Genomic DNA, 14,050 nt, shown 5'->3' with positions numbered 1-14,050 from the left:
GCTGTGATAATTGGAAAGCTCTTGCTTTTGGGGATTTTTTGGGGGGGGTTGGGGGTTTTGTGTGTGTGTGTGTGTGTGTGTGTGTGTGTGTGTGTGTGTGTGTGTTCGGCTTTGTATTTTGTTTGTTTTGTAACAATCCAGACAATTAACAATAGGAAAGATGTGATTTAGAATATTAGAAATTCATTGTTACTCTTGATTGTTTGTTAAAGCTATATTTATTTAACTCAGTAGGTTTGCGTTACCCAAAAATTTTCCTCATGGTACTTATTTAGAAACCAAACAGTAGGTAAAATATTAACATTGTTAAAATGTAATCCCATATGAAACAAATTACAGTATTATTTCAACATATAACATTGGTTAACAAATATGGCTATTCGCAGAAGGCCTCTCTTATTTGTCCCTTTCTGTCATAACAAACACAATTCGCTTGGGAGTACTAAGCAATCTGTGATCAGCATATGACGTAATAGAAAAGCATGTCATAGCATGTCTGTCACAGTTACATAGGTGTGCTCACAGATGTGTCCATTGAAGCAAAAACAAATTTTTATCAGTTACCTGAAGACTCATGTAAAGAAAACTATTACAAAATGTATCATGAATCGGTGTCTCCAATGACAGCCAAAGCTAATGTTTGATAGCCAAAATCCCTTTCTAATTATCCCTGTTTAAACAAGTCAGAGATTGTAAATTCTAAGTAAATCTGTGATTTATAGTCTTAGAAATTCTCTTCAACTGCCATCAAGTAAAGTTTTCAATATCCAGTTAACTCAAGTGAACTTGTCACTTAGCAGAGATTTAAAGAATATGAAATGTAGGGCATTAATAGATAGAATCTAAGAGGGAGAAGATACTAGTATTGATTTAGTAGGCCCTTCTGTTTCTCAAAGAGCCCTGCAAGTTTGCTTGTCTATAAATCAGTACCCTATAAGCATGTGTTGAATCAAATGATAGTCACAGTACTGCCAAGCTAATTCTCTTATTGTATAATCAGAAAACACCTGGTCAAAATCATCTTGGTCTTGAAGATTCGATCTGATTCCCACATGGCAGTGTGGGCTCCAATTAAGCACATACATTTTCTAAGCTTTGGGTCTCCAGGTGTCCAAATACTAGAGAGAATGTAACATGTTTTCAAATGAGTATTCTCCCTCTATTCTTCTGTGATCTATTTTTTATATTCTTTAAATAGGCTAAGCAGCAAGTTCACTTGTGTTCACTAAATGTGGAAAACTTCACATGGTAATTGGAGAGCATCTAAAAGAGCAAAATTACTGGTAGAATTCAAAATTCTGACTTCTGGAAGTTTAGGGCATATTATTACAATATGAAATTGTTTCAATTCAGATCTTCAAATTGAGTCCACATTGATCATTCAATTACTTAATTGAGAAATATGTTTAGCTCATATATTGCTAGTGAACTTATTTTTATTAAAATGATCTCATAATTGCTCAAAAAAGTTTAAATATAGAGTTTTTATATGATGAAGAAATTTCACTCTTGGTTAAATAAAAGCATGTTAAAAAATCAGTGCACTTTAAACAACCTAAATCTCCATCAATTGTCATTCCATCTCCAATGAGACAGAATATCATGAGTAATAAAAGAATGAAGTTCTAATACATGATCCAATATGGATGACTTTTGAAGTATTGTGCTAGATGAAGAAACTAAATACTCTCTCTCTCTCTCTCTCTCTCTCTCTCTCTCTCTGTGTGTGTGTGTGTGTGTGTGTGTGTGTGTGTGTGTGTGTGTGTATGTGTGTGTGGTGTTAAATTGACATGAATTTCTTTTTATGCTTCTTGATTACAGACGTGTACACTAGATCATTCGAAACCTATTTACCATGACTAGCTAAGTGTAAAGGTAGATAAGCAATGCATTTGGAACAAAATGGAGGCAAATCATTTTTCATATTAGAAGGAGGGGCAGTATATAAGGAAGAAGGAAGAGGAGTCACATCTAAGGTAAAACTTATTTTAAAATTAGATTCTAGTGAGATTGTTCAACTCTGTGCTTTTACCTAGAGTCACCAAAGCTTATGCTCTAATGGAAAATTTGATAGCATATAGAAGTGCATCTCTGTGAAACTGATTAGCAAAAATATAGACCGACCAAATTTAGAGAGTATGTATTTTAGTTTTCATTTGAAATTTGAAAATCAAATTTGCAGTTAAGACTGCCGTAGCCGTTTTCCTAATTGTTTGATTGGCTAAAGACAGCGGAAGCTAATCGCTAGGCAAGAATATGGAGGTAGGGGTTCCGGTCCCAGAGAGGAAAAGCACTGGATTGAGGAAAAACTTTTCAGGCAGGCAGGGGAGAGAGAAGCACAAGCCAGGCGATTGTTAGACACTGTGGCTGCCTCTGCCACCAGAAGAATACTAACACGAGACAGCTGATGAGTATAGGACAATAGATTCTGCACCCGGGGATTGTGACATCTGGCTGATTTTAAATGTTAAGATTGTGTTTTCCACTCACAGTGTTTCAGGTGGGCAAAAGAAGACGCAGACGCATGGAGGTGTGTAGTGGATGGCAGAGCCAACCACTGGGGCGCTTGGTCCGTGGAGCCCGAGGGTTAGCTCCAAGTGTTCTCATGGGGCTTAGCAAAGCCAACTGGAGGAATGAGTAGTGGTTGAGGCAAAATGCCAGCCGGCAACACGGCTGGCTGTTCGTGGTGCATAACCCGGAAGGCATGAGCTAATCATGGAGACCCTCGTTAGCGACACCTAACCAGAGCAAGAGTGAATTTATTAAAATTACATGCAACGCACTTCTGTGAGACATTTTCTTATATCTAGACTGAGGATCGAGATGTATCAACAGTAAAAGACAAAGAACTGACCCCTACAGTTGTCAGATGTTCTACACATACAAACTCTACATCTGTCTCAACTTCCAACTCCAAGTCACACATAATAAATAAAAGTAATTTTAAAAATTAGATCAGTACTTAAAGAAGGTTCTACTTATATCACCAATCATCGCTCAGTTATTATCTATTGTTAATAGGCCCTTGATTAAGTCAAATGTATATACAGGGGGGAATAATGTCATCATGGGTGACAGACGTTACTTTTAGCTTCCTTTAATAAACTTAAAATTGCTACAAAGTTACATATTTGGGGACTAATTTTAGAACGTATCTCTTTGGTTTTGCTTCAAAATTAAAGCAACCATTTGTGTTTCTTAGTAACAGTTTATTGAAATTGAAATATGTACTCAATATCCAGAAAAGTCTCAATTTTTGAACTGAATGTCATCACATAAGTCAGTGTTCCTGGGAAGAGGTGGATTGTTACAGCATCTCAGAATCCTTTTAAGAAGTTTGCTGTCAAAACATGTACAACACTCATGGCCAGGTTAAACAATTATAGCAGTGTTCATGTGGGAGGAGAAAAGAGTGACTGTGAGAACCACTGGAGAAAATCCTCTTTGCCTGATACAAAGGAGGTATCTTAGAGCAAATGGTCAAATCTGTCTCTCTTTCCAAGAAGAAAGCATAGACAGCATCCAGTCAGCAGGAATCATATAATTCCTTTGTAGCTCTATATTTAATAACTTCCTCAGTAATTTTCTATAGCTACACAATGCACTCACAAGCATTCTCTCTTAATCTCTCTCAAACACACATATACAAACACACACAACACAAGCACACACACATACACCATTGGTTTTTAAGTATTTCCTGTGTTGGGTCTAGTTATAAAACTCAACAGCACAAAAGCACTCCGTAAGCACGTTTTCATTTATTCAACAAATATTTGACCAGGTACTGTGTGTCCACCAGTGCTCTGGGCTTTGGAAGAACACTGGTCCATGGGACAGCCAAAGATAAGCTTCTGAAATATGTGTTTAATGCAGGTGTCTGATGACAAACAAACCGAGGTCTGGCTATAATTATTGACTACTAGCAAAGCAAGTAGTGTCTCCTGGTTCTGCATATCTTTCTTACAGAGGTACTAGTTCCTGACTTTTTCCAAACTGTATTCAAAAATACTCCTTAGAAGGAAGATTCTGGGCGTTAGAAATATGCATGTGGTCGCTTTTGAAGATATAAGGTAAATATGTTTAGAATCCAATGTAATGAAGACAAGATCACCACTTAGGGAAAGGGTTATATAACCTATCTTATTAGACATGATAAAAATATTCAGGTCCAAAGCTGAGAGTTCTTCACAGTAAAACTAACTGCCTACTTACCCATCTTCCTTCTCTAGTGAGGTAACAAAAACTAGAAATCACACAACTTACTGTGGCATGAGTAACAATGTTTACCACCTGTGACTAGAGGACTTCACATGTTCTGACTGATCTCCTGTATGTGTAACATCCTTAGTTTAATTGTAGACATGCTAATATGTTTTTCCCTTTATATGTTTTAAAATGCAGACAATCACATATGCATGCACACCCCCACATGCATGCACATATACTTTTCTAACTAGAGGTAAGTAATATAAAATATATGTTTAAAATAGACCAAGGTGGAATATAAATAGTACTTCAAAAGGGCAATTTTAGAAAGGTTAGCTAACAGCTACAATTTAAACTTAAACAGCCTTCAAAAGCCTAAAAGACTGGGCTCTCCAGATCAGGTGGGAATCTCTGGAGTTGGGGTCTAATTGAGGAGGCAGGATGGTTTATGTTTGGTTTTGTAGTGGGATGTAGTATCTTCCCTTTCCTACCTTTTACCTCCTACTCATGACATGAGCAGGGTTGTCCTTACCCTTGGTGCTCACATGAAGTTCTTCTTTCTTTAATACATAGACCTTTGGAGCCTACCATCAAGTACTGATAGTGTAAAAATGCTAAGCCCCAAAATGTACATTTTCCCTTTATATCTTGATTCTATCAGGAATCTATTATAGTAATTGAAAGGTTTTGGTTCATTTGTTTTTGTGCATCCATGTTTCCAAAAAGATAATATTGAAATCCAATTTCAATATCAATAAATAATTGAGGAACTTTACCAATGCTAAGATCTGAATTAAAGCATTAAGGATCATATGCAAAGACCTGGGGTCAACAAAATGACTTCCCCCACATTTCTACATCTATAGTCTAGCTAGGTAGTCTGAGCCACTGAAGTCAATAAGTAGAAGAGAGTTTGCATTCACTGGGTCTTGCATATCTTGTTCCAGGCCATGAGCAAAGAGTTACAGAAGAACACACATTTCATTTAAATGTATAGTAAAGGTACTATTGGTTAAAGTATGGATAACTAAAAAGAGAAAAAGGAAGGGATGCTTACCAATCCTGAAAGTTTAGTAGTATGTATTAACAAAGCAGAATCAATAATTCTAGAATCTGGGTAAAATTTGACATTCATTGAAAAGTGTTTTCGCTTATAATGTGTTTTAAATTGTTCATAAGATTGTGGATGAGAAAAATGCAAGAAGATCAAGCTAAGCTTCCAATGTTCCATAAGGAGCTAGGTCTGAGCTGTGTGAGCAAGTCAAGATGATTCATTGTTTAGGATCATCAAAAACAGGAATAATGAAGCCCTTTACTGAGATGGAAATAGCTTCCAAATAAACATGTTCTATCTTGGGCTTGAATTTGCTATAGTGTCACTAGTTATTAGGCTAAGGTGCCACACAGAGGGAACTGGCAAACAGTGCTCCAGGACCTGGAGATTTGCAGGGTGTAAACCGATTGTGGTGACTCCAACTCTTCTGTGCAATGATTAGGCCATTCTAGAGACAACAGCATACATATCTGCGAGATGAGTAACTGTAAGGAGTGACAGAAATGAAGAAGAACACAATAATGGCTGTTGTCTGGTGACACCAGCACTATTTTGAATGACAGATAAGTAGTTGGGGGTATTACAGTACATACCACGGATGATGTTAAATATTCATCTTGACATAGCACTCAACTAAAAGACTCAAAAGGGATTTTGCAAAATTTTCTCCTCAAAAAAAAGTATAGTCCTTCCGTCATTTTTTTTCATTCAATATTTTTTAAAGAAGAAAATTAATAGCACACCATGTATTGGTTGAGGTTGACAGGTATATACCTGAAGAAACTAAGATAGATGATAATTTTGTTATTTAAAATTAATTCCATTAAATGTTATTTTTTGTTTCTAATTTTGCTTGAACTCAGATCTGGAACTTCTGTTTGTCTCAGTTAGAAAAATGTAGTATACATAGCAAGTTGACTTAAAATGATATAGTTTACTTAAGAAGAAGTGAGAATGTGTAAACCAAATTTACATACACCTAAAACAAACAAGTATTAGTTTAATACCCTTAGCTGCATTTGATCGATCACCATTCTACAAATACTATACACCATCGCCCTCACTCTTCAGATCTCTCTAATTTCTTTTACAATGTCCAAAATAAAAAAAAAAAGGAGAAAATGAAAGAGGATGGGAAGGGGAATGGGAAGAAAGAAGAACAAACCAGAAGAAAATTAAGAATAAACACAAGAAAATTCCAACCACCATTTCTCTAACATTATCCAATTTGGTTAAATTGCATATTGGAAGTAAATGTATCACTTGTTTCAGAGAGATACATATGTGAGTGTGTGTGAGGTGTGGTGTGGTGTGTGTTTGTGTGTGTGTGTGTGTGTGTGTGTGTGTGTGTATCCTTCAGGGAAGAAGTGAGCCTATACACATATCCATGTATAAGCTATTTCCTCTTCTATCAATATTTTACTCTCAAAGATGCTACTTTTACAAGCTGGTCAGAAATAAAATAACAAAAACATTTTGTGCTCCCCCCCCATGTGTGTGTTTGGGTGTGTGTGTGTGTGTGTGTGTGTGTGTGTGTGTGTCTGTTTGCATGATCATGACTTTTACTTTGAGATCTTCTAATTTAATGTTCTAAGCAATCAAGAAATCCTTTTGGTTTATGGTCCACATGTTGCATAGCACCCAAGGTTATTCAAACAAAACCAATTCGAATATGATATTGCTCAGCTACGAGAACAAATTTTAGGTTACTTATATGCAATTCAAGTTCTTAAATGGGCTACATATGGCTACGATAATGAGCCCTTTACTGAAAGAAGCACTTTAGCAAAATATATAAACCTATATGAGATTATGCATCTGCCCTGTGCACACACATTATCTTTATCTCCCCAAATACCACATGTGTCATTTTCATGTAGTAATAGGTAAGGAGTAAAGAAGAGAAAACCATTATCACTATGAAAACACCTTTCAGAAGTATTGTAAAATTATCAAATTGATATATGGGATGGGATTATAATTTAAATCTTGCAATCATTCAAATTAGATCCCTTTAACTGATTGAAACCACTATTATTTACAAGTGAAATATATTAAACAAAGCCTAAATTCATTGCACAGTCTCTAGTACAGGGAACGAACCCTCAATATGGCTACTAATCTGTTTCAAAGAACATTTTACATCAAATATTTTTTAAGTTCATCAATTTTCAAATAAGTTAGTATTTATTTTTCATGGTTTGCTATAGAAAAAGATTCTGAAAACTCATAAATAATATTAGCACAAATTTTCTATGAGGAGGCAAAACTCTAACATTTTTTTCATGCACCATAAAAATGCACATATAAATAACCCACCAAGCAAATTTTAATGCAAATCTATGTATCATTTGTCACTGAATAAAATTAATTTCTATGTTGAGCACAAGGATAGTCAGTATATCTTTGGAATGGTACAAGCTTCTCTAAATTTGAAATTCATGGGGAAAATAAACCCACAGCTCCGAGAGGACAATAAGTAAATAAATATCACAGAATCCAGGATGAGCACAGAGATGATTGTATACACCAGCCTTCTCATTGGATATGTGAATGCAGGGTCCCAAGCCTTGCAACAGGCTAGATGGCAGTATTGTCCACTTCCCAAATTTCAACAGTCCCCATGGAAGACTTGTCACCATTCTGAAGTATCCAAAGACAATCCAATGTCAAATGGATGGTTATGTGCAAATTCAGCAAGAATATCTCTAATGGCTTTGATTCTGACCCAGTAGATTCTAAACACAAACTGGTTTTACACATATGAAATTTAACATTGTCTCTTCAGTCTTAACTCTTTTACCTGTGGGCATTTTTTTTTTTTTTTACATTTTATTACTGTGAACTCTCATACAGATAGATGGTCCAGACCCAAAAACCGCCTCTTTATTTTATAATAGAAAATCAGAACAAAGATTCCAGACATATCTTTGGAGGAGAGAGGGGTAGAAAGAAGAGGGGGAAGAGGAGGGAGAGGGCATCAAGAGAAAGACAGGAAGAAAGAGAATAAAACAGATAGGACGGTTAGAGGGGGTGGAGGAGGGGGGGAGAAAAAGAAGATAGAGGTTAACTGCTGCTGGCCCGGCACACTGCTTAGTTGCATTTGTTCGCTACAGATCCAAACACCTTAGTACATTAGTTACATTCTGTAAGGAATCTTTTAGGATTCCATCTGTCACTTCCAGGGAGCAATTTGATTGCATTCTTCCCCACGCCTCTGATGTTAAAAATGGTGTTAATTCTATAGTTTAACATATAGCTTCTAAATGCACTGCTATGGAAAAGTACAGCAATCAAACATATTTGATATACATAAAGCTTTGTGTTAGAATGCTGTTCGGGTAGCTCCAAGGCAAACCTGTCGGAAATAAAATGATTATCGATGTGATAGAAATCACTGCAATGTCATTTGAAGTGACCAAAGCCTAAGCTTCTACTACTTTACAGGGAAAGAGAAACATTGTGCACACAGGCACCCCTCCTGGATCCAGATCACTTGGAGAGGGGCAAATGAACTCATGTACTCCAGAGCTGAAAACGGCCACTTGAGAGTGGGTACACTCATCTTCTGTATTGCCCTGTGTTTATAGATAGCCTTCCTTTTGAGTCTGGTACTCAGGGTCTGTATAGCAGCTGCCAGAACCACAGTTGGCTCGTCCAGATGGGCAATAATAGGCAATGTCCCAAGTAATGAATTCAAAGGAAAGTTTATGTAGCAACATGTTATTGTGATGTCTTAAATATTTGGATTAATATGCCTCAGATTCTTTATAAGCATTAAAAATGAATGCTGCTGCCAAGCTCGGGGTATGATGTTTTAGTCCACTCTTCATAAACACTTGCTATTGATATTTAAAATAAAAAAAAAAATCAATGTCCCTAGAAGGCTAACACCAAATATGGCTTACTTTCAAAGAAGAAATCCATGGTTTATTTACAATTTTTAATACTTCTCATTCGAACAGCTACAAAAACGGACTGGGTGATGATCTCACGAGAACCTGATATTCAGTGAGGATATCCCAGGAAACTAACTCTGAACAAAAGACAGGAAAACCAGAGGTTGAGAATAGTCTGCTTGACAGAGTGGTACAGCCTAGCAGGGATCCCTACAGCACCTGTTTGGAGTCTCTATTGTGTTTGTCCACTGGGGACCCAGCTGAGGGCTCCCAGCTTGCAACTAGCTCAGAGAGGGTACTGCCTCCTTCCTGGAGCCTCGCCCAGTCTCACTTGTGACAGTTTTCTCTCTGTGATCTAAATCCTTCATTCTGATTTCGTGCTGGGATAGCATTCACTGACACACAGGTGACACTCTTTGATCCTGGAGATAGACAGTATCAAATCCACACTCACTGAAGGCACCTTCAAGGATCAGCAGCTATAGTCCTTTAGTTGAATGCCTAAGCCAAAGTTTAGATACCAGAACAAATAGCAAAGAGAGAGTAGCCACGACCATTCTGGGTTCAGTCTTGGTATTGTTTTTTTTTTTTTTTTTTTGGTTTTTTTTTTTTTAATAGTTACTCTTCTAAGCTGGGAGCCCATCACTTACTGTAAAACTCAATTGATTAATCACAATAACAACAATAGGTGAATATCTCACGATCCACTAACAGCAGATTAGAAACAAAAGACATAGAACCTCTGCCCCCAAAGAGCCAGTGCATGGCCAAAACACACTACCAAGGACAATCTCAGAAAGAAAGGGGTGTTTTAACTCACCATCAATCCGAATGCAGAGAAATCCAAAGAGCAATAGTACTGTAAACATCAGAAGACTCATTTTGACATATGAAAAAGGATCCAGGTTGTTTAAGAAACCAATCCCAGAGAGCAGAAGTACAAAAATAAGTATCAAAAAAAGAGGTAGGTCCGAAGTTTAGACTTTCCTAGAGATTAATTAAGGTCAAGAAGAGCAATATGGCAACATCCGCAGCTGTTGGTGAAGCGGTCTGACACGGGACACTTTAGGTGCCATCCAAATGAACCCGGGGGACTCCAGAGCCGCAGTACTTCCACAGGCTGGCTTCCTAAATTCCCACAAATTCAGCCCAGCTGGCGGGACTATTCACGTGCGTCTAGCCCTGTCTCCTTAGACTCCATTGCATTCCAAACACAACTTCTTTCTTCAGAAGTCAAGAAGATGATGGGGGACAAAAAAGACCTAATTCCTAGAAAGTGTTCCACAAACTTGCCAACGCGCAGCGGAGCAACCATTGGCCTGCCCAGCGGGTTTTCTCTCCCCTTGGTCTCCTCCGGAGCAGCAACACTTGGCGGAGTTTTGTTTTGTGTTGTTCTGTTCTCACTTAACTTCCATCCTAAGGATGTGTCAAAGCAGCACTTTGTGAGCCGGCCCTCTCCTCCGCAGCCTGGTCGCCTCCCTCGGAGTCTCTGGTTTCCAAAAGGAAGGAAAGGGGGAAAGCAGGACGGCTTGGGTGGAGAATGGGAACTCCTACGTGGTGAGGGAGCGAGGAGGAGGGCGAGGAGAAGAAGCAAGGGAAGAGGGAGGGGCTGAGCTGAGGCCGCGGCCACCCCAGAGGGGCCGCCCTGGAGAGATCTAGCGTCCCCCTGCTGCGGGCGAGTGCCGCCAGACCAAGGAGCTCCGGACCTGGGAGCCCTGAGGATGCTAGCGCGTGGTCCAGCCTCCAGGAGCCGTCCTGCCTCCAGCCCCTTTCGGGACACTCACTGCTTCTGCGGCGGAGGCTGAGCTGCGTCCGCCTCCTCCAGCAGCTGCCGAGGGCTGGAAGGACTTGGAGGAAGGAAGGCGAGGAAGCAGGAGAGGAGGGGAGGAAAGAGCTGCTCCCAGTGTATCCCCGGGAGGGGTTGGGGGGGTACCCGGATCTCCACCTCTACGGGATCACCCTCTCTTGCAGGGGGCGACAGCCGGAACCGGGTACCGCGGAGCAAGGGTGACCGGGCAAGCTATGAGTCTTAGGAGGGACGGAAATGAACCAATGTGGAGCGGCTCCGGGCTCGCTAGGACTGTGATTAGCTATCAACTCTTTCCCATTCTGGGAGCCTCCTGGGCGTCCCCTCCCTCCCTCCTCCGGAGGGGTGAGGTGGGCTTCCAGCCTCCCGCTCTTCACGCGGCCCCGTTTAATGGGCAGGTAATTTTCTCGGTGAGTGATTTCATGGAAGCCCTTCCTAATTATTCATCGCTCCGTCTGCCGGAGCTGCACAAGAGCTTTTCTAGAAAAAAAAAAGATGATCTTTCAGGACCCGGGGCACAGCCTCATTACCTGTTAAAATCACACACACACACACACACACACACACACACACACACACACACCACCTTACTTCATCTTTTACCAGAAAGTGGCCAACGGGGAGAGCAGGAGAGGGCATGAAGTACCTATTGGAGTAGAAAGGTTTTGTGTACATATATCCTCTGTAGTTGTAAGTGAACCACCGCCCCCCCCCCACACACACTCAGCAACCCCTACGTGGGTGTAAGAGAGGGGGGTATCTCTAACCTCTTCCGGCTTGTTTTAGCCAAGATCTATAGCTAACTACGGAATCCCCAAGAGAAGACAGGGGAAGGACTCTCGTCCCGCTAATGTTGCTCAGTTGCCCTCTGACTTCTCTACGCTCACTGACCATAATTCGGGACCTTGTGATAAAAGAGTCCTGTCGAAGACTCTAGGAATGGACCAGTCGAGGATCAAAAGAAGACTGGAGGAAGTGGTTTTCTATGACCTCTAAAAGGAAATTCGGAAAGCCAAGTCTCTGATTTAGGGATGTTGATAACCCAACTAGGCTAACAGGCGCTGGAGCGGAATTTCATCCCAAACAAGATAAAAGGGAAAACATTCCAAGCAAAAACTAAGGAATGCATGCTATCAAGGCTGGAGACAGTTAAGGAAGGCCACTTTAAATCAGATGCCTGCCACTGTCTAAGGTGCCCTGACATGGCCATTGTGGCCGGACCCACGTGTGATCAAAAGCTTTGCTTGGTAGCTGTTTGATGCTTGTTCAGGTGATTATAAAAGCGCCTGACAGGGACTCACGCAGGTCCTTGAGCAAAGCTAGCCTCTGCTTGGCGAGTCTTTAGTTCCCCCTACTGGAAAATATTAGGAAAGAAACTGTATTTGAGGACATTTGAGGAGCCTTTTGTTTGGTTGGATGTGTTTTCGGTGCCTCCATTGAACTTTGGCTTATAATGAGAAATGGAATGGTTATTTGTTTTGGTTTTTTTTTTGTTTTTGTTTTTGTTTTTTGTTTTTTCCAAAATGGCCGAAGATATTTAAGCAAGCAATTAGGACTGTCTCTCGGCATTCCAGGAGGCTTGTTGATGACAGTAATAAAACTGTCCGCTGGTCAAAGGATTGAACTAAGCCACACTTCTCATGAAGCATCAAAAGTCATTTTAGCATTTTTGAAGTACAACGTTTGGCCATAAATTAAAGAAAAACTAAAGCACCTTTTTTTCTTTATGGCTAAAGATTGTACTTCCAAACTGCTAAATTTTTCAAATATTGACTCCGAATTAGCATCAAATGGAAAAAAGAAAAAATATATTAACGGGAAATAAGTTTATGTGTTGTAATTCAGCACCACGTCAAGACAGGAGTTCTGTGTTTGATAACACTATGAAAAAAAATCCAAAAAATGTCCTAGATTAATACCTGTTACTTCTCCAGGTTACTAGAAAATAGTTGGCAACTATTTAAAACTTCTGACTTGGACATTTTTACTAGATTTTAAGTCAACTTTTGAGAAAAATATACCTTTTTTCCTTCTACCCAAGAATCACCTCCTCTAATCTCCAGCAAACTATATTGCTCCCAAGTTCAAAACTTTTTTGTTACCAACAAACACAAGTTTCATAATGATATTCTGCAAGAATTAAAAGTCAAATAAGCTAATAAGATTTCCAGTTCTAAGGAAGATCAGGGAAAAGAGACCTACACATTCTGTTCAGGAATTTTCTTCTGGCTACTAATTCAACTACTTTCCAATTATGAGAGCATATTAAACTATTCAAGAGTCAGGAGAGTGCTTGGAGAATCAAAGATAATGGATTGGAGTGCCCACCCATCAGTTCCTCCTGTCTCCTAGGGTAGAAATTGCTGCATTTCATCTCACAGAAATGTATACATAAGTAGATATGAAAAGGACTTCCACCAAGCAGTTATATTTAATGATTGTGTTTAATAAGTCAGCGTTTGCCAAACAGCACTTTATACTCACAACTACCTCATAGAAGTCACAAAACAAGGCCCATGATTTTTTATTGGTGCCTCCTTGTGTGTAATCATTTACTGAGAAACTAAATCTGAAGCAATGTAACTTGGGAGTGTATATTTTCTACCTTTCTAGAAGACAAATTTGGAATTGATTCATAAAAGAATGCTTTGTTAAGATCGACTTTGATAATGTAATGTGCCTAAAGAAAACACGCTAGTATGCCAATGTTATTTAAAGAAAATGTTAAGGTAGTAACCAAAACTTGCACATTAAAAAAGCAACAGTAAGAGATCCTTAGCCATGAATTGAATGTGGGTGACATTAAGGCCAAGAGAAGCACCATCATTATTTTCTGCAAGATTTCAGAGACTCTGTGCTGGAGAGATTATATTCCAATGCTTTTAGTGAACACCAATTTAAAAGTGTGTTATTTGCTTTAGATATGTTTTTCTTCCTTTGTAAGAAAAGTTGTTAAAACATGAGCCTTGTGGAAGAAACTGAAAGCTCTATTTTAGCATATGAAAAGGAAAAGAAAGAAAAGAAAGAAAACAGAAAGAAACAGACAGAATGAAAAAAAGGGAAAGAGGAAAGAAGGAAGGA

At 39.1% G+C, this 14,050-nt stretch overlaps 1 protein-coding gene across 1 annotated transcript in view; it reads right to left on the bottom strand.

The window, feature by feature from the left end:
• Positions 1 to 10,043, bottom strand: part of ROBO2 (roundabout guidance receptor 2) — a gene marked incomplete at both ends in the record, with an annotated part of 484,272 nt that extends 474,229 nt beyond the window's left edge. The window contains one exon of the mRNA XM_080919232.1: positions 9,983 to 10,043. Coding sequence (XP_080775358.1) covers positions 9,983 to 10,043 — 61 coding nt within the window. The remainder of the gene's footprint in view (positions 1 to 9,982) is intronic.
• Positions 10,044 to 14,050: the final 4,007 nt, after the last annotated feature.

Source organism: Micromys minutus (assembly GCF_963924665.1).
Source record: "Micromys minutus genome assembly, chromosome: 7".
Lineage (NCBI taxonomy): Eukaryota > Metazoa > Chordata > Mammalia > Rodentia > Muridae > Micromys > Micromys minutus.
This window is presented reverse-complemented; position numbering and strand designations above follow the sequence as displayed.